This window comes from Mastomys coucha, unplaced genomic scaffold (assembly GCF_008632895.1).
Source record: "Mastomys coucha isolate ucsf_1 unplaced genomic scaffold, UCSF_Mcou_1 pScaffold20, whole genome shotgun sequence".
NCBI classification, from domain to species: domain Eukaryota; kingdom Metazoa; phylum Chordata; class Mammalia; order Rodentia; family Muridae; genus Mastomys; species Mastomys coucha.
Window position 1 is genome coordinate 55,279,670 of NW_022196903.1, and position 23,848 is coordinate 55,303,517.

General features: G+C 36.9%; 1 protein-coding gene across 1 annotated transcript in view; it reads left to right on the plus strand.

Moving 5' to 3' along the window:
• Mmrn1 (multimerin 1) overlaps positions 1–20,756 on the plus strand; it is a 40,632-nt gene extending 19,876 nt beyond the window's left edge. The window contains exons 4-8 of the mRNA XM_031382061.1: positions 4,765–4,866; positions 6,416–6,589; positions 9,258–11,234; positions 18,472–18,624; positions 19,585–20,756. Of these exons, the coding sequence (XP_031237921.1) occupies positions 4,765–4,866; positions 6,416–6,589; positions 9,258–11,234; positions 18,472–18,624; positions 19,585–20,006 (2,828 nt within the window). The 3' untranslated portion in view covers positions 20,007–20,756. The remainder of the gene's footprint in view (positions 1–4,764; positions 4,867–6,415; positions 6,590–9,257; positions 11,235–18,471; positions 18,625–19,584) is intronic.
• Positions 20,757–23,848: the final 3,092 nt, after the last annotated feature.

Genomic DNA, 23,848 nt, shown 5'->3' on the forward strand with positions numbered 1-23,848 from the left:
CTGCTGCTAGCTGCACAAAGAGCAGCACAAAAAAGAAGAAAAAGTCCCAGAAAGAGCAGGATGATTAATGCAGACCTGCTTAGTGGGAGGAGGGGCTTACCTTGCAGTGGTGGCAGCTCCTGCCCATAATAAACCCCAATAAAAACACAAAACCAAAAAAATAAATAAATAAATAAATGTGATGTTATGACCTCTGTATTAAAGTATATGGCATGCCATGCTTCATAAGGAATAAATTAGTCATGTTTAACTTTGTTGTCATGAAGTAATAGTGTTTGAAACACAGCTTAACTGTCTAAACAAAAGCCTTAGCAAAGTATATTGAGACTGTGAGCACAAGAGCCATGGGGAGGTAGTGTTCAACCATTTTCCCACTATTTTAGTAATATTAATATATAAACTATAGGGAGAATGACTTATTTATTTTCTTAAATTAGCACATATATTAGCTACAATAAATACAGGTCAAGTACAGGATTCATAAACATAAGCCACTCACACTGTAATGATCCCTGATGACTTTTGGATGCCTCCTGGTTACTGCATGTTTTTCCTTTGACCATGGATGACATCAGGGAACTGTCCCATTCAGAGAAGTGATTAAACATAAGAAACTGCTATGACTTTCTCTGAAGAGCTCCCACTCAGATCCAGAGCCTTTTGGTGACACAAAGTCTATGTACATTTGTAATGTTTATTAATACCAATGTTCTTGATGTCCTGCTCTGCTGGTTTATACTGAAAGAAAAGTGATAACATTCGTGTTTTGCAGTCTATAAAAGCTGTGTGCTTTTAAATGTTGCCCCCCTTCCTTGACAGCTAAATCATGGAACTTCCTAGAGCAAATGCAAATGTAGTTACTTCTTAGACCTGTGTAAGTACCATTGGGTTCGAGTTGGGGCAACATCAATAAAGAAAGATTGTTAATGTTATAATTTTGTTACATGCATCTCCTTTGTTAGAAGAGATCTATTTATTTTCTCAACAAACTGATCACAATATATTTGGTCTCAAGCAATATATATGTGCAAATATTTCAAATGTGTTCAAATAGCATCTGTTTCAAATATAGATATTTTCCTATCACATATATGTGAAATTAGTTACATGAAAATAATTTACAAAATGCCCCCTTAACCTTGGTTCCAATGTTTCCTACTGAAGCCCAAACACTCCAGCAGTATTTCCTGTTTGAATCTATAGCATGAGCTCTCTGCCTTTCTGCCCCTCTTCTGTATTTAGACTGTCATGTATTTGATACATAATAGGAGATGTGATGTTCATGTTGAAGCCCAGCACAACCATGCTCAGCTGCTTGCTGACACTATACTCATCTTGTCTCCATCTGAAATGTCTGAATATGGTGACTGATGGCAGCAGGATTATATCTGAAACTCTGTCTGGGTTTCCAGACTGATTTTCTTACTCTTGCTCTGTTGCTCTATTGGTCTGAGTTATTTGTTTTCCAATAGTAGTGGGTTTGTTTTTTGTTTTTTGTTTTTTGTTTGCTTGTTTGTTTGTTTGGGTTTTTGTTTGTTTGTTTGTTTGTTTTTATTTGTTTGTTTTTTTGCTATCCAGATAGTTCCTCTTTAGCCCAGACAGGCATGTAACTCTTAGCAATCCTCCTGCCTCATACTCTCAAGCATTGGAACTACATCTGTACACTACCTGGCTTGGCTATATTTTTACAAGCACAACTCATAGAAAATATTTTTCCTGAATGCTCATATATATAACTATATTGTTAATAATATTAAAGATGTTTTCCTTTCTATTTCCTGAGATGAAACTATTAAATTCACTCAAATTCATGTCTTTTACATTTTAGTTAATATTTAAAAAGTGATGTATAAAAATATTTATTTTGGTAATAATATTTAAACATTTTTATTTAATTGACTTTCAGTTGCCTAAACATTTTTTTTTCATTTCATTCTGTATTTATTCCACAAAGAGTAGTAGTATCGTAGAATTCATTTGCCACGATATTCCTATTTTAGAATTATTTTTATATTGTGTGACATAGGAAATAGTTTTTAGGTGGTCTTGAGATAGGTATTTCATTCATCATGTAGGCTGAAGAATATATCCTATATCCTTTATCACATATACACAATTAACTTGCAATAGCATCACAATTTAAAGATGAATTCTTTGTTACTGTATAGTATTACTATATACTTGCTGAAAGACGTGGTTCATATTTCAATACTAGACAACTGATAAAAACACGTTGGTTTATTCTGACTAGAACCTGGAGTGCGGAGCACGTGCACAGCTAGGTAGGAATAAAGCCTGGCAGCCTAGCTTTGTAGTGGAAGGGAGCTTTCTTCTGAGGAATGCTGAGCAATCAGTAGCTCAGAGTCACACTAGATATGACTGAAGGGAAGACCACAAAATCATCTTTCATGTTCTGCAACCCATTTGCTCAGTCCTACTGTCTGAGCCTCGGAACGAATGATAATGTGTTCATGAAGGAAAGGAGATGCCATGAGCAGGTCCTGCCGATGCCACTTTCTATAATGGCTCACATCTCTATAGAATGATGGACATATGATTTTCACTTCTTAGACTCATAAGTCACACCTTCAAAACATGTTCTGGTTCTAACTGGGATCGTATTTAAAAAATTTTGACGACTGACTTTTGTCTTTCAGCTTTACTGTGAGAACAGAAATTTTTTTTCTGCCCTTTATCAATAAATTCTATTTAATTTAGAAAACATTTCAATTTTTTTTCTAAATTAGTGTATCATAACCAGGGCTATGAGTCAAAATCACCTAAATACTTAAAACTTTTAAAATACACATTGCCCAGTTGTAAAATACGGTTGCCCAGTTGTCCAATGAATTCGGGTTCCCTGGGGGCGTGGAAAAGCAGAAAACATTTTAATGTTTCCAAATCCGTAGAGACTTCTGGTTTCTATCTATAATCCAATTAAAGGAACAAACAGTATTCTTAAGGAAAGGATGCATGGTATGTATAAAATGCTGAGAGTGAGAGAATCAACCCAGCAATTGTCCAGTGTCACACTGGCGCTGGCAAGACCCTGAACTCTTTGGCCATGCTTTATCTCCGAATACACTCACTGCCTCACTCCCTTTTAAATGCCCTATCGCTTTTTCTTGCTACGGTCTAGCTGCAGAAAGTAAGGAGTAAGGAAATAGAAAGGCCATTGTTACCCCATTAGTTTATCATGCTATCAGTATTTACAGTTTATGGTCTACATCCTCAAGGGTCAGAGAAGCAGGGGGCGTGGTAAGTTGTGTTTGCAGAGAATGTCGCTCCTCCAATGGTTCGCAAGCTTTAGCCTGCTTTAGAATCATGTGACCAGCTTGGTCAAAGAGAGATTGGTGTCCCTTCACTAAGTTCTTTAAATCAGGGCGGACTTCTGAAGCTGCAGGCTCAAAATTTCCCAGGGAATGTTTTCATAGTTATTTCAGAGACTTAAAATTTGCCAACGATTATTTTACTCTTTAACTGTGTGCTTGAGTGGACAGAGATGGAAATGGTCAGAAACGTGTTTTATTATCCCACACACGGAGGGGCCATGGCAGGAGAATTACACAGTTACTTCATAGATACTTTTGCATAAATCAATTAGAATTTAGACCTTAAGAACCTTATTGCTGGGGCGTAACAGTAGACTAATCTTTCCCCTCCTTTCTCTAATTCCCAATCACTGCATTTCTCTCTAAGCTCTACATTACTTTCTTCTATGCTAAATAACCCATCAGTTATGGAGGGAGGAGGGACCAAAACAAACAGTACAAAGCAGAATTTATCTAGCCCAAGCCCCTGAAAAATAGCACTGCACAATTCAATGTAACAATGGAGACAAAGCTAAATTAAGGGCAAATCGAGGACATGTTTTAGGGAATAGGAAAACTTAAGGATTGTCAGCGTAGCCACGTGTGCATCTGGAGGGGGGTCATTAACATGCACCACAAGTCCAGTTTCATTGTCACAGAATTTCATAGAGAAAGAAACCCAGCTAGATAGCGAATGTGTATTTGCACAAGTCTGGGTGCGAGCATCATTGAGTAAATTTGTCCATTCAAAGCCTATAAATTAAAGATGTATTCTTTCAGACGCTCAGTCTTTTAAACGGGTCTCTCGAAAATTGTTTTCTCAGAGAAATATTTAAAAAAAAACATTTATAATATTTGATTTGTAAGAAATAGGGCTTCTTAAATATAGATATGAGGAATTCTGATTTTATGGAACATCACTGTGTTTATGGATTGATTGCCTTGGAGATATACCTGTGATTGTTTAATTTGACCCTTAGTTTATCAGAAACCATGTATTATTTTTAAATCTTGAAACAACTTATTTAAATCGCACTGTTAATTAACTCGCTGATTTGGGGTTAGGAAGGCATATACAGCTTTCCGTCCTGCCAGCAGTCACCAGTTGGGAAATGCATTATTGGATAAATCAGTCTACTCACAAGACTGCCGTCACTTTTACCATAATGGATAGTAACGCCCACTCAGTATCACTGGCTGCATCTGCAAAGGCTTCCATCCATTTTGGACCCACATGAATTTTGAATAATTTTTTTTCTGGAGACTGAATTAGAGCTTTAACTTCTGAGTGCATGTGGTATTACTCTGTCCTACAGATGGGGCGGAACAGTCTGCTCTTCATCATGCCTCAGTACACAGGAAAATGAATGTCAGCCCCATTATCACTCAGGACTGGAAAACAGGCGGCCCTTCCAATGCTAACACTTGACTCTCTCTCTCTGCTTCTGTCTAGAGGAAGAACAGCAGCAACTAGCACACAGTAACCAGGCTGAAAGTCACACAGCTGTTGACCAAGGAACAGCCCAGCAGCAGAAGCAAGACTGTGGTGACCCAGGTTGTAGACTGTAATTACGATCACCTTCAGCCCTGTGATTGTCAACCCCATTTCAGTGGTGGTGGATTAACATGCTTCTCAGTTGTGTTCTGTTTTGCTAATTGTTTTGAGAAACTGAATTGGGTTTCATGTTCCAGGTGAAAATCTTCCATCATACAACCAGAGGAGCAGAACAGTGTTCTGAGAACAAACTCAGCTTTTGTTTTCCAAACAGTGAGATCATTGAAGAATTTTGCTGTCAAAGGAACAACTTGACTGCGTTAAAGGAGCTGGGAAGGCTGTTTGGGCTAATAAGAGATCACAAAGGAGTGCAGAGCACTCTTGTGGAAAGAGTTATTTATAGCCAAGATCTTATACTGATCAAATGTCAGCCTGAGACAAGTGTTCTGTCCAAATACAATACTTCATCATCTTAGGCTTAACTTTACCTCCAAAGCAAGGTCAGATAGTGCCGATAGCACCTCTTCAAGAATATATTTGCATAGATTTTGGTGAACCAAGCAAGACCCTCAGTTGAGAAATGGGATTTAAAGTGATCTCTTTCCTTTAAAAAAAAATACAATAGGTCATCATGTTAAAAGCAATAAGCCAGACTCAGAAAGACAAGCATTGTGTTTTCTATCATGTGAGAAATCTATATTTGCATATACTCACATATAGGATATATATATCCTATATAAATATCCCATTGTCATGCCTTCTGATATATACATGTATATATATATATATATGTATACATATTTATATATCATATACATGTATATTTATACATATGTCTCAGAAGGCATGATGGATGATGGTAGTGTAGCTCCTTTGGGAGGAACAAAGGGAAAACTTCAAGAAGGATTCTGGTGACAAAGAGGAGGGTAATGAATCTTGAATATGAATGAAGTATGATGATAAATGTGCAGGAAATGCCATAATGAAATCCATTGTTTTAGATGATAACTCAAAGAATCAATCTTAAAAAGTGAATTTTGGTAATGTACCTAGAAATTGTTCATTAATTTATATTGTGATTCTCTATGTATAAAATGCTGTCAAGTTTTTGACTCAGTACAATGCACGTGGAAAGCAGCTGTGAATAATGTTACTGTACAAAGTGATTTGCTCTAAATTGGGATCTGCCTCTCGTCAAGAAATACTTCAGTAAGCAATGAAAAACTTGGACTGCTACAACACATATACATGTAAAATGACATATGTTTAGTGCTGGGACATGGTTTAAAAGTAGCAATGAATCATTAGCTGGGTGATGGCAAGCTCATTGCTTTGGCTTTCCAACCCTCAATACTTTTATTTATTCTGAATGTATTGACAGGTCTAAGATTTTTTTTAAAAGTCAAATTACACAAATTAAAGTAATATTTTTTGTAAATGTATGCCCTAAAGTTGCTTCATCATTCGTGTTGCCATTCACCTATAATCTGTATTTTTAAATCTTTAAGCACATGTATGGTCTACTTAAGTTTCCTTTATACAACATAATTTTTGACAGGTTTTAAGTCTACATGTTGAATGGTCCCAACTCTCTCTCTTCTACATGCAGCCATGATTCAAAAAATGGCAGAGCAACTGAGCCAGCAGGAGAGGAAGCTGATGCTTCTGCAGAAGAAGGTTGACAATGTTTCTCTGGCCACGGATGACATGAGGAATGCATACCTCTCCCTAGAAGGGAAAGTTAGTGAAGACAACAGCAGGGAATTTCAATCCTTTCTAAAAGGTAAAAGTAAACAAGATTAAAAAATGCATTCACTCAAGACACAAAACAAATTCCTCACTGACATTGTCTCCTTTCACTTGAGATCTTTGCTCTAGATGAGATAATAAAGAAACAAGTATTTTTAATCAGGTAATTGAAAAATATGTAACTTCAAAACAATTGAAAATAGTGCATTGAAATATATATATTTTAATACTCACTTGTTGGGTATTTTGTACCTACTTGCTGCATAACTTATATTTAGCCATAGTTAGGATGAGCCCACTGGTCTATCAAGGATGTTAGAAAGGGTGACCCAGGTGTTGCACAAAGAAACACACAAAAGGGGAAAGTAGCAATTATAATCTAAAGCCTTCAAAGGACTAAGTATCAATAACAACAATAAACAGAATAATATTTTTCTTACATGAAGCAAAGTAACATGGAGTTTAGAGAGCTGCCCTACAGAGGGACTAATAGGAAGTATGGTGACAAGGTTTTTGAAAAATTAAGAAACAACTAAATGGTTTTTACTAATGAGTTATAGAAATACAGATGGAAAAAATATTAACAGGAAACACATTTTTAAGTTAATGCTCTGCTTACTGTCTTTTCAAACACTGCTATGATTCTGAGATTTCCTTTGTAACTTTCCCAGTGATATCCTAAATAATGGTAGCTGAAAAGACAACTATATTTTCATCTTGTCCTCATAACCTTCAGCAAGATCCATGGTGATCTTATCTATACATGATGTTCCTAGGCTGTCAATCATACTCCGACCTCCAGATCATGTCATTTTTTGATAGTTGAAATTAAACATCTATCAGCAATTCTTGTACCTAGCTAATTCAATGAGGCTTACATTTTTTTTCTTACTAATCCTGAAAGCACTGTGGGTGTCTAATATGAAATTACACATTCAAAAAACTAACCCTCACTGGTATACATATTATATTCTACATTATCAAGTTTTGGAAGCTGTGAGAACTGAAAATAATTTCAACTGACAAGAAATGACTAAATTATTCTGAGAACTGTAGAGACATATTTATACTATAAAGCAATGCCTTACAACTGCCTTGCAATTCAAGTTGTCATTTTGCTATCTACATGGGATATAGAAATATATTCACAAGTATTTGTTAAATAAACATGTAACTGACAAAATGCTAACCAATACTTCTGACTTGTCAACAGATAAAAAGAAAGAACTGTTTTTCTTTTTCTGTATAATTTTTCTCTATTGCAGCTATTCAAAATTATTCTAACTTAGCTTTTGTTCCTAGTTTGCTGCCATGGATTAGTGAATGATATTTCACACTTTTTATATTCTTACTCTTTTGTGCTTTTCTATACTTAGCAACCCTAATCTTTTAAATACATTTACATCAATATGGTTTACAGGACTTTTTGTACCACAATAATTAATATCAAGACATTCAAGAAAGATACTTTGTTCTTCTAAAATTTCTCTCTTACAATAATTTATGTGTGACTCTTCATGCTTGCCCCTTACTTTCTTACTATGTGAGAGCATAGAGTCCATTCACCAACTGTGTGAACCAGCTGCCTGATAGCTATAACTTTTGAGATGCTGGCCCACTGTGCAGAACTTTCTTTTAAAAATCCTTTGTTGTCTAAATCTCATATATAATTATTGTATATTTTCTCATAAATTTTAATGAATAATTCTTCTATTTATAATTCTTTGTAGTTTGACTTTATAAGTTTTATTTTTTCTTTTGTTTCTGTATGAGATAGTGTTTTTTGTTTGTTTGGTTTGGTTTGGTTTTATTTTAAACTTTTCAAATATTCTCTTTCTATTTATATCATTTGGAATAATTCAGGCCATTTTCCTTCACCTCCATCCCCCTTCTTTTCTCAATCCCTTTTATTTCATTCCCCCTTTCTCTCTTTCTTTCTTCCATCCTTCCTTCCTTTCTTTCCTTCTTTCTTTCTTCCTTCCTTTCTTTCTTTCCCATTTCACATAATCTTAATGTATGATCAGATATATTTCCAGGTGTTGGAAATACTATCATGTGTTAATTACTGGCAATTTTTCCTTTCTTTTTATGCCAAAAGTTAATGCCATGTTACAAGCATATCTTAAAATCCTGTTGTAATGTGTCACTAATTTTTTAAAAAACAACTAATTTCACTACTTGTTATTGTAAGCCATTTTGAAGTCTTATGGATATCTATATTTCCTTCCACTTTTTAAAGTTTTTCTCTGTGATTAATGAACACTCACGAATCCACAATGTAAGCCTTGCACCTAATTACTAGACACTTGACAATAGAGTCATATACTGACACCAGGTATTTACTCAGACAAAAAGCCCAGCCTCTCCTGTTTTTATCCCAACTAGACCTGGGATTGCTGTAGAGCAGCCTCTGTTACTGCAGTGAATAGCTGTTTCCTTTTGCCCTTTGCCTTTAGAATCATTGGTGTAAACTGTTAATGTGTTCTACATGGTAATTGACCTTTTATGCCACATTTCTGTCAAGAATGTGATTATCTCTTACTAATTCAAGTAGTGTTTTCAAATGTCATAAATGTATATGGGGAGAAATTATTTTTAATAATACATGTAGTGTTTGATTTTAAAACTTTAATCTCTCTACAGATGCATCTTTCTGATTAAAACCTATGTGTGTTTAATGTTTACTATCTTGTTCTCTGTAGCTCTAAAATCAAAGAGTATTGATGATCTGCTAAAGAATATAGTAAAAGAACAACTTAAAGTCTTCCAAGATGACATGCAGGAGACTATCGCCCAGCTTTTCAAGACTGTGTCAAGTCTATCAGAGGACTTGGAAAGTACCAGGCAGACAGTTCTAAAAGTGAACCAGTCCTTTGTTGCAGCAACAGCCCAGAAAGACTCTGCTTTAATGCAAGAAAATCAGCCCATGTGGAAGGACATGACAGATCTAAAGAACAGCATCATGAACATCAGGCAGGAAATAGCCTTGGCCTGTGAGAAGCCTGTCAAGGAACTGGAAGCCAAGCAAGCTCATTTGGAAGGAGCACTAAGACAGGAGCACTCACAGATGGTTCTGTACCACCAGTCCCTCAATGAAACTCTCTCTAAAGTGCAGGAAGCACACACACAGCTGCTATCAGTTCTACATGTATCAGGAACAGAGAATGCTGCCACTAAGGAATCAGTCAACAGTAATGTCACTGAGTATATATCTGTGCTACAGGAGACAGCAAGCAAGCAAGGTCTGATGCTGCTGCAGATGCTCAGTGATTTGCATGTCCAAGAGAGCAAGATCAGCAACCTCACCGTCCTTTTGGCGATGGAGAAAGAATCAGCCAGGGGAGAATGTGAAGAGATGTTATCTAAATGCAGGCATGACTTTAAATTTCAACTCAAGGACACAGAGGAAAATCTGCATGTGTTAAATCAAACATTGTCTGAGGTAATCTTTCCCATGGACGTCAAGGTGGATAAAATGAGCGAGCAGCTGAATGATTTGACATATGACATGGAGATCCTCCAGCCTTTGTTGGAGCAGAGGTCGTCACTTCAACAGCAGGTTATACGTGAGCCAAAGGAAACCACAGTTACACGCAGAGAGCTACAAAACCTGATCGGTGCCATCAACCAACTGAATGTTCTTACCAAAGAACTTACAAAAAGACACAACTTACTCAGAAATGAAGTGCAGAGTCGTGGTGAAGAATTTGAAAGACGCATCAGTGAGCAGGCCTTAGAAACAGAAGATGGCCTAAATAAGACAATGACTGTTATAAACAATGCCATCGATTTTATTCAAGATAACTACGTGTTAAAAGAGACTTTAAGTGTCATGACATATAATCCCAAGGTCTGTCAGTGTAACCAAAGTACGGATGCTATTTTAACATTTATTTCTGAATTCCAGCGTTTGAATGATTCTATTCAGACTTTGGTCAATGACAATCAGAAGTATAATTTTATTTTGCAAATTGCCAAAGCCCTTACAGTTATTCCTAAAGATGAAAAACTAAGCCAGTTAAATTTTCAAAAGATTTATCAAATGTTCAATGAAACCACTTCCCAGGTGAACAAATGCCAGCAAAACATGAGTTATTTAGAAGAAAATGTGCTCTCAGTAACAAAGATTGCCAAAGAGTTTGAAAGTCGTTTGCAAGGCATTGAATCTAAAGTAACCAAGACACTCATACCTTACTATATTTCATTTAAAAAAGGTGGCATACTATCAAATGAGAGAGATGCTGATCTTCAGCTGAAGGTATTAAATACTAGATTTAAGGCACTGGAAGCAAAATCTATTCATCTTTCAGTGAGTTTCTCTTTGCTTAATAAAACTGTCCGTGAGCTTTCAATGGCATGCCATAATGCTTCCACAAGTACATATGGACAGAATGCATGCATACCCATGTGGACCAAAGGCTCTCTGTCAGACAGTCAAAATTCTCAGAAAAGTCTTACAGAACTTGTGGAATCAATAGTTGAAATAAAAACTCAAGCTGCCCTATCTAATTTAACTTGGAATATTGATCGATTGCTATCTGATAGTCTGGCAAATATTATCAAGCCTCAGAAGCAGATAAAACTGCAGAAGAAACCCAACACACTTAAGAAAACAGTGAACATGACTACCATCCTGATAGGCCGAACACAAAGGAACACAGACACCATTATACAACCAGGTAAGCTGGAACTGAAAAACAACTTTGAACATCTTTCATGCTATAGGTTACATGCTATCGAGCAGTTCCTAATGTATAGCCAGGCTGAGGCATGGAAGACACTTACTCATACTTGAACTGAGTAGGGAGTAAGGTGACTGATATATACTCTATTGCATCTGATCGAATGTAAGTTAGATGTCAATCAATGCACAGCTGAACTCTAGTAGATGTCCTATCTACATGTTTCAACTCTTTCTTACCAGAATGCTATAAAATAATTAAACTTGCTCTTGGAAAAAGCATCTCTCTATATAGCTAGCTAAAGAAGTTTATTATATGTTTAGTTTCTTAAATAAGGTCATAAATTCATTTAGGCTTTAGTGGTTAGAATTTGAAATAAGTTCTCAATAAATATCTCAAAAGAAAAATGACTGCCTTAAGGGACTAATTAGGAATAAAATTTAAGTAGACCCCAGAAAGCAATGAATGTAAAAAAAATTGCACTTATATACAATTTTGTAAAGAGTGAGATACCTTTGAAGTTCAGCGCCATGGTTTTGGTGTAGTGACATTATGATTCAGAAGTATGTACCTGCTGTAGGGCCAAGCATTGTCTCACAGACCAACACTAGTACACAAGTTAGGACTATGCTAATTAAATGTGGGCCAACATAGTAAGGATAAAAAGAGGTAGTTTGAAGGGGATTTGAAAACTGCTGTGATGATATAATCAATAGAACACAGGAGCAATGGAAAGAGTAGGGACCCAAGAGTCAGGTCTTGATTCTGGTCCTCACTGTATTTTCTATTTTAATTAGTAACCTTAAAACAGAACAAACAAGAAAAACAAAAACCATTCTCCTTCTGCATCTATTTCTTCTGCTGAAATGAAGGGATTGCAGTCAGTAATTACTGTGGTCACTAGGAGACATGTACTACAGATTGTCACTGATGAGAATGATCACTCTTCACAGCCTGGATGCAGAGCATTTGCAGAGGAGAGAAACACATTCTGAAGTTCAGAAACTGTGTAATGAGAGGATGGCAGTGCCATCAACAGATATTGTTGACTTTTCTCACTTGAATGATTGACTTGATACTTGAATTTAGCAGCTGATAGGAAATAACCCAACTCTGATATATATTTTACTGATTGGGGCCTTGACAAAACTCCTTGCTATTTAGTTACTTATTTATTTTTTGGTCAAATTTTATAGTCCTATTTATTGAGGTTAACAATTAAAATTTCTTTATTGCATCTCAATTAAGACACCAATAATGTTGCCAAGACAATAAAGAAGCCTTGGCCCAGTTTCAAGTATGCTGTAGCAGTCACTTTCAGTGAATCCACTTTCTTAGGAATCCTTTCAAGTAGATGTGCATTTGCTCACACATTAACCTGGCCCTACTGTTGTGGACTATAAACTGGTGGAACCAACAAGGACTAGATAAGGTGATAAAACCAGGAATGGTGGCTAAAGCTCCTGAGAGGCTGGAAGTTGATGCACAGGGTAAGGTGCTTGCTTTGAAAGCTTGTGGGCCTTAGTGCAAGGCCCCAGAACCCATGAAAACAGCCAGTCATGGCTGTGAACGTCTAACCCCAGCACAGTTGTCCAGAGACAGACAGGTCCCTGGAACTCACTGCCCAAACAGTCTAGCAGAAATGTTGAGTTCCAGGCTCAATGAAGAGACCCTGTCTCAAAGAGAAAGACTGTGAGCCATTGAGGAAGACATCTACCCTGTATCATTCACAGTAACACACTCAGATACACACAAGTGTACATACACGAGTATGAATACTACACAATACACATAGAAATGCATAGATACAACACATAAAAGGGAAGAAAGAAAGAAAGAAAGAAAGAAAGAAAGAAAGAAAGAAAGAAAGAAAGAAAGAAAGGAAAGAAGGGAAGGAGGAAGGAAGGAAGGAAGGAAGGAAGGGAGGGAGGAAAGGAGGGAGGGAGGGAGGAAGGAAAGAAGGAAGGAAGGAAGGTCATTATAAAATAAAATACTTCATCTGATACACCTTTATATCAGTTGTGCTACACATCAGCCAGCATACTGACTAAATTTGGCTCTCTCTACAATTATCTTAGCAAAAGTACAAGATATAACAAATTTCCCTATGCCCTTTGACTTTTGATATTGTAGTGTAGAACCTGTACTACATTTTCTTCCACATGACTAAAACCAGAGGATAACACCATCATTTCTGGAACCCGTTTGTCTTATTATTCATATCAGCAATATTTACAAAATGTGATTTTTTTAGAGATAATCTGTATATAAGCTTCAATTTTGATAAATGATAACTTATTTTGAGCCCTGGCACTAATACTTTACTATTTACATGTTTTTTAATTAACATTCACTCACTTCAGGCTTTGTGGCTATCTAGATAACATTACTTCTTTCAACAATACCTACAGAACAGGTATTATCACTTTAAAGAACCAGGAGGAGGCAGAAAAATAAACCACAGAAGTTACTAGCCCTTTGCAATGTTATCATTTTCATCAGTGGTTCTCAACCTTCCTAATGTCATGACCCTTTAAAACAGTTCTCATGTTGTGGTGACCCATAACCATAAGATTATTTTATTGCTACTTTATAACTCTAATTTTACTACTGTTATGAATCATAATGTAAATACCTGATATGCAGAATATCTGATATAATACCTTTATGAAAGGGTTGTTTTAACCCAAAGATGTTATACTCCACAGATTGAGAACTGTTGGTTTTAATGAAAAAATATAAAGTAAGATATTGATACTAAAAAGGAGTAAATAATAAAATCATAAAGTAAAATAATATCAATAGTTTGTGTACATAACCATGTTTTATAAATTATACAAACTATTTAATATGTAATAAATGCAAATAAGAATAAAGTAGAACACAGAGTGTGAGTTCAGCCTTGCAACTCCTTTGAATAAGTTCCGATTGAGTGCTGAGAAAGGCTAAGTAGATGGATTGCACATTCAAGTCAGTGTCCATCTTCATGCACCTGACCCATAGAGCACGCAGTTATAGTCACACACAGCAACTGTTCACAAAGGCAAGGTGCTCTGAAATGGAAGGATGGGTTCAAAATATAGGTGCTCTATTATAGGTTCAAAATTAGCACAGACCTTTTTGAAATACAGTAATAGAATGAAGAAGAAATTATATGTGAAGTACATATTAGAGATCAAAATGCATAGGCCAGAGCAAACTGAGGTTCCCAAACTATCTGAAGACAACAGAAAATTAATTTTAATCATGTTCCACATAGGGAAATTAGCATTGAAAGATTAGCCATGCTACTTGCACAGGATAGCAGAATGCTGAACTGGTAAAACTGCTCAACTAATTGTAATGATCCCCATCACACCCATGTGATCTTTGTGAAACTGTGAAGACAGAATTTGGATAAGAAACTAACCACCAATTTGAACTTTCATTAACTTGTTCATTCATCTTTCAAAGCTTTGCCATTTTGCATATGTCCCCCGTGGTACAGATTCATAGTGATGTGTTTAAGGAGTAAACTGTGAGCCCTGATGTCATAAAGTGTGACATTCTGTTGGAAGTAAAGACACATGAACAATTATAATCAAGTGTGATAAGTTCAATGCCAGACCACATACAGCATCGGCCAATAATTGAAAGAGCAAAGGTAGCTATAGCATCAGGGAATAAGGAAAGGTGACAAAATTGTTTTACCAGAGTTCATTTTTTATGTTAATTCCAGAACAAATTGCCTATTGAACACCTAACCATTTTTAAAGAACTGTAGAAATAAAGGGGAACAATATGAGTCATAGGATGTATAAAAGTTGAGTTGTAGCAACCTGTATGTAATTCCAATTGACATGCTTGCCTGTCTGTGAGGACATATACCTGAAATGGAGTCATTCTGTATTTCAGCACTGATTGGATGATAAACACACAACATAAATGTGGGACTGATATCAAAGTTGGAATGGGTTACTGACACATTCACACAAAGTAAAACAAAGCATAGTTTCTATGGACAGGAAAGGCAAGTCAGTACCACTCATGTTCAAATGAATTAATGTAAACTTTTAAAGTCCTTCAATAACATCAGAGTACAGATGACCTGTTATGACAAAGTTTGAGACAAATATAAGACCGATGAATTTATTTTGCATTGGAAGACATGTGAAATCTCTTCAAAGGTGGCAGTTATAACTAATAATTATCACTGTAGTCTATACTAACAAGACTCAACTGGCATTATGTGTTCAGTACTATCTATCATGGATACTACATGGTAAAATGTGAGTTTCTGTCCTTATAATTTGAAAGTCAGAAGTACTAGTAGCAAGTGAGGTAAAGAAGGCAAGATAAAAGAGAAACTGTGGAAATAATTGCAGAAGCCAGGAGGCATCCTGGTAGATGAACAGGAGGCACAGGGCAGAAGTCCTAGTAGGTAACTGTGTGGTTACAAGAAGTTTGGACTACTGCAGTAATAGGATAAATTTCAGTTCCTCAACTAGACAGAGTTGGGCCCTTCTTGCAGATTAGTGACTCTACAGAACATTTGGGATGAAGGGTAGGCAACATGCTCTGCAATGGTAAGAGACAAAAGCAAAATGAGACTCTATCCCAGAAAGTAACAGGACAGCAGAACGAGAGCTGAGTGTGCACACTAGACACTGAGTAGCAAGCAGAAGTCTTGTCCTTGAAGAAGGGATTGGAAAGCGTAGAAATGGAGAGAAAACCATCATACAAGAGAACCTTGACTTTTTCTCCCTGGAGTAGGTTTGATATCTTCACAGGCCTAATCTAAAAGTGAGATTTATTGACTTCTTCACCTGGGAAAGCAAGAAATGTAGAGCTGATCAAGCCACAGAAATAATTCATTATCCTGTGACTTTATTGCTAGTGAAGCTCATTAATGAAGCAGTCTCCCAGGAGTTGATCATGGGAAGGCCAATGGAAGTAGTGCTTTGCAGACAAGAATTCACATTTCAACAAGCAATGGAGACCCGTTGGTTGTTTTCAAGCTAGCAAGAAGTAGTATAAGTTCTAGAATGAGAGCTAACTGCAAATATAAAGCTAGAAAGCCTGATTCAAGAGACGAAAGTAGTCAAGAAATACAGATAGGTTTAACATATTTTATTAAATATGTTGTATGTAATATACATAAACATAAAATCTGTTACCTCAGTTATTCAAATACATTTCTAGATGAGAGAAGTAGTTTATAGAGAATATCTCAAGAAAATTCAAATCATTTTAGAGTTTTCAAGGAACATACTAATATATTCTCTGTAAAAAACATTAATTAATACAGGCATGAAGTTTGACCACATTTTGAATGAATTCCTAATGCACATTTAGAAACAGAGAATACGGGGCTGGAGAGATGGCTCAGCGGTTAAGAGCACCGATTGCTCTTCCAGAGGTCCTGAGTTCAATTCCTAGCAACCACATGGTGGCTCACAACCATCTGTAATGAGATCTGACACCCTCTTCTGATGTCTTTGAAAAGAGCAATGGTGTACTCATATACATAAAATAAATAAATAGAGCTTAAAAAAAGAACAGAGAATATACAGAAACATAAAACAATTATTAAACAAAACAAATTAAAATTTTAAATTATATATATATATATATACACATATATATACATATATATATACATTAAATTATATACACACACACATACATGTTGTCACAACTGATGTGGCTCAGTAAATAAATACCTGACATGCAAATGTGAGGACTGGAATTCAGATCCCCAGCACCCATGTGAGTACTCAGGCATAGCTTGTGTTTGTAACCACAGAATTGTATTGGAGGTGGGAAGATTGTGGGGCTTATTGGGCAGCCAAAGTAGCCAAATCAATGAGATACAGATTTAATGAAAGGTCACGTCAAAGACTCAGGTGGGGAGTGATGAAGGACGGTACCCTACACTAACCTCTGACTTCCACATGCACACATATGCACCTAACAACACAGCTGAACACACATTCAGGAAAAGTGTTTTATGTACACACCCAATGAAAGTTTGTTCAACTATAAAATAATAATAATAATAATAATAATAATAATAATAATAATAATGATGATAATAATATTGTACATGCAGAGAATTAAGTGGAACTAGATGTTATCAAGGTAAGTGAAATAAGCCAGGCTCACACAAATGTCGTTTTCTTCCTTCAGCCATTACATATGCTGACAGAATAGTCTATGTGGGATCCAAATTTCAAGTGATCTACACAGTTTGAAATAAGTGAATTTTAAATTTACATTACTGCCACAAGGTGGTGCCATTAACAGTAACTGTGGCAAGTAAAGGAAAGATTCTTCCAGTATATTTCTCTGACAAATTCTCATAATTTTACACTATGTTTGTACCTGCCATTGTAACTTGGAATTCTAGCAAAATTAAGTATTTTGTGTCTACTATACAAATTGTAACCTCAGAAACATTCTTGGGTGTGATCATGAAAGGCTTTCATGAACTACAAGTACAAATCACTGAATTTGTAGGTTAAAGTTTTGTTTGAATTAGTCACTCATTAAAAATCTTAATTTTCAAAAGAAGGTTTTATTTTTAGGTGATCAAATATGAGAGATTGTTTTGTTTTGTTTTAGTGTTAAAAAGGTAGAGCTGGAAGAATGGCTTAGAGGTCTAGATCACTTACTACTCCTACAGAGAGCATTGGTTCTATCCCCAGCACCCACGCCAAGAAGCTCAAAACTGCCATAACCCTAGGTCCAGGAGACTTAAATCCCTCTGCTGGAATGAACAGGAATCTGCACACACATGGCACGTATGTTCTCTCAGATGCTGCATACAAACACCTAAATGTTTTAAATAATAACACATCCCTAAGAAATTTAAAAAGGCTTTTTCTTCTCTAATAATTCAAAACCTTACTCTTATGTTTTTAGTTCAAATATACTTAGTCCTGTATTTAGATAGTTATATCTGTTTCAAAGTTAACCAAAAGTTTAATATACTTACATAAACTTATTCACAAAATTATCTTTGCATCACACAATAGGGTCAAATATGAGGGCTTTGCATGAAGTCCCATACCCTCCCTGATGAGTGTCAGAGATTACAGATCTGCCCTATGTCCCAGGCCCACACTAGTGAGTGGCTTCCATCTAAGGACTTGTTTTTCCTTCTTTTAAATTCAGCATTTCAACTCTCCTGCTGCTCAGCTCTTGGGTTTGAGACAAAAATAGATTATCCCTTTTTGCTGTGATTCCTTTTCAGGAGGCCAGGAACATTCCAGCTGCAGCAGCTTCCCATGCCAGAATGGCGGCACGTGCATCAGCGGGAGATCCAGCTTCATTTGTGCTTGCCGGCACCCATTCATGGGTGCCACTTGCACCGTGAAGATCGTGGAAGATAATGCCATAGCACCAGGTATTAGCATTGCCTTCTCATGCTTCTCAGTGTCATGCGAGAACACCTGCCGGGAATACTGGGAAAGATCATTTGTGCCTTTTTAGATAGTTTTTCATGTTTTCTTCACTTCTGATTGGTGTTGTTGCACATGTGCTTTGAGAGTGTAGCACTCTCGGCCCTGAGGTTACTCAACAGGAAAGGCTACTAGATACCAGCTGATACCTGAGTTTGATGCTCACTTCTCATAGGGAAAGGGGAGAATTAATTCCCAAAAGCTGTCCTATGGGACACACACACACACACACACACACACACACGTCCACACTATTCATACAATAATAACATGTTTTAATGTAGCACTCCAGACCTTTAAACAAGAAAATACACACATCATTTAAAATATATTAATTTTAGTGGCCATGGAATATTTCCAAATCAGACCTTACTGATTTTCTGTATCTAAGAATACATTTCAGTCCATTTTAAATCTTTCCTAAGGGTATGTGGCATTAATTACACAGAAACTTACCTTTTCCTGCTTCTCCTTGGTGAGCTTGGCTTCATTTCACTTCATTCTCAGCCTCTAGAAATTATGGAACCTTGTCTCCCCATCCTGGAGGTTTCAGCTCCTGCAAGGAATTCCCACATCCTATAATAATTGTTCAGTACTTCGAATTTCTTTATCCCTAAGCAGTGCAATGCAGCATGCGATGATCTTGCAGGCATTTCTACAAGAGAGTTACCAGATGTCACAATCGACCCTTATCTAAATGGAGAAACTGAGGCTACAGGAGTCTTGGTGTTTCCACGTTTAGCTTACAGTGGAGGCAAACGTTCAGACACATGGGCCTTGTTCAGTTTGATAAAGAGCGTTATGTTTCTGCTAAGTCTGTGAGACTGAGATAAAATGAGAGCTATAGGAAGAAAAACAAGATAAAATCCTGAAAAATAACTCCTCTCATGTTTTTCCTTGAACAGATTTTTCCAAAGGATCTTACAGATATGCTCCAATGGTGGCGTTTTTCGTATCTCACACTCATGGAATGATGGCACCTGGTCCTATCCTGTTCAATGATCTAAGCGTCAATTATGGGGCCTCATATAACCCAAGAACTGGCAAGTTCAGAATTCCTTACCTTGGAGTGTACATATTCAAATACACTATTGAGTCATTCAGTGCTCATATCTCGGGTTTTTTTGTGGTGGATGGAGTAGACAAGCTTAGATTTGAATCTGAAAATACCGACAATGAGATACACTGTGACAGAGTTTTGACTGGGGATGCCTTATTTGAATTAAATTATGGGCAGGAAGTGTGGTTGCGGCTCGTAAAAGGAACAATTCCAATCAAATATCCTCCTGTGACCACGTTCAGTGGTTACTTGTTATACCGCACCTAAGTTTGTGTGAAGTAGACTCTTACCTCTACTCCAGTGTTCTCTTTTTTTTTATTTATCCTTGCATGCCCATCAGCTCTGTTGTAGTATTTCTAAACTAAATGAGATATGTCATTGAAGAGCCTGAACATTTATTTCACAAAATTATTTGAATGCCCTGCACAGAAAGGGGTCCTCTCACCTAAGGAGACACAGATGCATAGAAACCAAATGCAACTACTACCCCAAGCATGTGTCTACCACCCCAGGCATGCCTACCTGTGCTCCTTCCCTGTGAGTCTACCCAGTGTAGAATAAAATGTCACAGCAGATTTCCCAAAGGAACTTCAATTTTGTTATATTCTGTGTTCATAACCTTAGAAAAGAAATTTTTTTAAATAACAAATTTAAATAAATATTTCAAAGGAAAAAAATCCCATTTTTTAACTTTTAATTTTGCTTTGCTGTTGAGTTGATCAGCTTTATAAACTAAAATTTGCATTTGTGTTCAAAACTAAGAAAAGTTAATTATAAAGTGTGCTTAAATATTGTCTTTGCAAAATTGGAAAATGGAGACATAACTGATGCCTGTTTGGACATTTTATACCTAATTTTATGCACGCTACTTCTCTGCCTCCATTGATAACATATGTATGAAGACATATACAACACTTTTTTATTCATATTCTTCTATTATATTGTTGCGGGATATTTGGGTTTCCTTTTGTGTATTCTTGGTCTTAATAATAAAGGGATTTAAAGATGGACTCTGAAGGAAACTCAAGTGTCATTTCTTTAAAGCTTGAGCAAAAGGTCACAACTATATAAGTGGGCAGCTGCTGAGAAGAGAAAGAGAAAAAAAGAAAAGAAATCATGTTCTCCCTCTCTCTCTCTCTCTTCTCTCTCTCTCTCTTTCTCTCTCTCTTTCTCTGTGTGTGTGTGTGTCTGTTTGTTGTGCAGATCTATACATGCGTGTTTTTACACACGTGTAAGCATGCATGTGGAGGCCCCAGGTTGGTGTTGCAATTCACCCTTGATCACTTTTCCACCTTATTCTTTGAGGGCAGTCCTCTTAATCAAACCACAAGCTCTAGGTTATGGCCAGTCTGACCAGCTTGCTTTGAGATTCCTCTGTTACTGGAATTACAAACAGGCAGCCACACTCAACCAACATCCTGTGGATTTTGAGAAGCAAACTCAGATCTTCACTCTTGCCCATAAAACTCTAACTATTGGGCCATCTCCCCAGTCTTCCATGCCTTTTTGATCTAGGACTCAAGAAAAATAGTATGTTCAGCAATGGAGTCCAGAAGTAGATGTGCAGGCATAAATTTTTGCACCCTACTCTTAATAAGGGTTTAACCTCTTTCCCTAGTTCGCCACCCAGCAATAATTCTTTGTGGGTGAGCTTGATCTTCTTTGGCAGCAGTTCAGTCTTATAGCAAAAACCAAATATGACTCAACAGCTGCAAACCAGACAAACAGACAGCACACATAAACTGGCAGTGATAGTCCAGTCCTTTAAGCAGGCTGACACCAGGCACGAACCAGCAGCTGTAGTTCAATCCTGAAGAAACCACCAGGCTCTTCAACCTGCCTGAGGTAAGGCTGCAGAAGCTCCTAGCTACTGCAAGAACGTCTCACATGCAGTTCTTGGACAAGCTTCTCTCAATGCCAGCCTTACCACAGTTGAGTTTAACAATGCTTTGTAAGGCAAATCAATACATGTGTGTCATTAGTGAAGAACAGCGAGGTGGAGCAAACCAAACTAATGCTCAGTGTTCATCTCCCACTGCCTGTGGGGTCATATTTATACTCCTTCATCAAGCATCCTTTCATGTGTTTGTACATCAAAACATCCTTTCACCTGTGTCTGCTTCAAGAAAATAGTCTTTCACGTGTCTGCTTTAGCAGGACATCCTTTCACCTGTGTGCCCCAGCAAAACATCATTTGACATAACTGACTTTCCAAAGAAACTGTGAAGTTTCCATTTCATAGATGCATGGTGGAAAAATAGAGGTCTTCAGAGAAAGAGTAGCAAAGCCCAAAGTGAAAGTGAAAAGTTCCCAGGATTTTAACCAATATTCAAGAAAGAGGTCAGCATTCAGGATATAAGTAAAAGGGGCATAGTTCCCCACTATCAACTGCAGGAGAACATCCCTGGGAGGTTTAGGGACCTCCAGTGAGACCAAACCAGGATTCTCAGCTTTGACACTGAAACTTTTCAGAAGAATAGCTGGCAGAGTTGGGAATTTTATTAAAGAACTTTTAGTATAGGTTTAATGAAGAGGGTTAGGAGAGAAAGGTGCTTCAGCAGAAAGTAAGGTGGGCAGATGAGGAGCATGGGTATGTGACACCCATCATGGGTGTGTGCTTCTCAAAGAGAAGTAATGCGCATGATTTCCACAATAAGCATCTGAGAGATGCTGTGGAATTTGTGGGTATGTCTCATAACTATTCTTCTTTATCACAATGATCAACATCTGGCAAGATTACAATTAATAAGGGAACAGTCTACCCCACAGGGATGAAAAAGGGGGGTAAAATTACTGTAAAGAAGGTCACGTTTCTTTCGAGAATCTCACTCAATGTCTGGGGAAAGGAGTGAGCACTGCATTGGGGAAGGAGCTTTGAAGAAATATAAGTACACTATCCCATTAAGGAGAGAATCCTCCCAGTCTTCTTAGCATGTCTTCCTTGAATCACTTTCCTGTGGAATATCCCAACAAAGTGATTCACAGACAATGTGGAATAATTCTTAAAGAAGGAAACAATAAGATTTAATGTTCTAATCTTTGTGGCAGGACAGAATATCCTGTCTCTACATAGGGCCAAAGGTTCTTTTTACCATAAAGATGTAGCTTTCCCTTCACGGACCTCAACAAAGCCCAGACACCAACCACCCTTCTATACAATATGTTAAATCCTTAGGAGGGGAGGTTGTTTTCCTTCTTATTGTTACTGGAGAAGTGAGAGATGGGAACTACAGCAGACTATGAGGGAGAGATTCATCCTCATAGACTTCAAAACTACTTATCCTTTCCCTAAAATAAGACATGGAGATCCAATCCTATTGCTAAAAGGGTAAGTACTAATCTATATGATGGACTAGATTCTGAGATGCTTACTGTGTTGCTTGTCTTCCAAAGAATATGCACGCACAGAGGGTCTCATTGACTACAGTAACATATACCATGTACAACGGTGTCATGTCAGTAGCAGTGAAGCTAACTATGATTATTTTTAGAATAACATTTTGAGAATAATATTCTATTCATATTTGAAAATGAATTTCTGGATATATTCTTATGAGTAGTGGTAAAAACCATGAGAACATTTTTGTATTGCCACCATTTCTTATGAATTTATTTTGATGGTCACTATATCTCTACTATCTATTAATCTGTCAAATACATATTATCTATTGCCTTCTTCATTCTTCCATGAAAAACAGAGGCACACTGAAGCTGAGAGATTTTTCCAATGTAGCAAAGATGAATGTCTAGACAGAGGATAAACATTTAATTTTTAATATTTAAAGGCCAGTTGACCTTTAAATATTTCTACCAACCGTAGTCCATTGATATTAAACAACACCACATAGCCTCATCAAAGCTTACAACTTTTCAAATGAAAATATCATTTTTACATAATAGATGATAGGTTGTTTCTCCATCAGTGAAATGAACCAATTCAAGCCAAATTAGATTATATTAAAGGCAGATTTATTGGAAAGTTGCTCTCAGGTGACTTCACTGGCCCCTAGGACTGAAGGAAGGAGAATCATTATGGGGAGAGCTAGGGAGAAAGGCATGTATGGAGAGAGAGAGAGAGAGAGAGAGAGAGAAAGAGAGAGAGAGAGAGA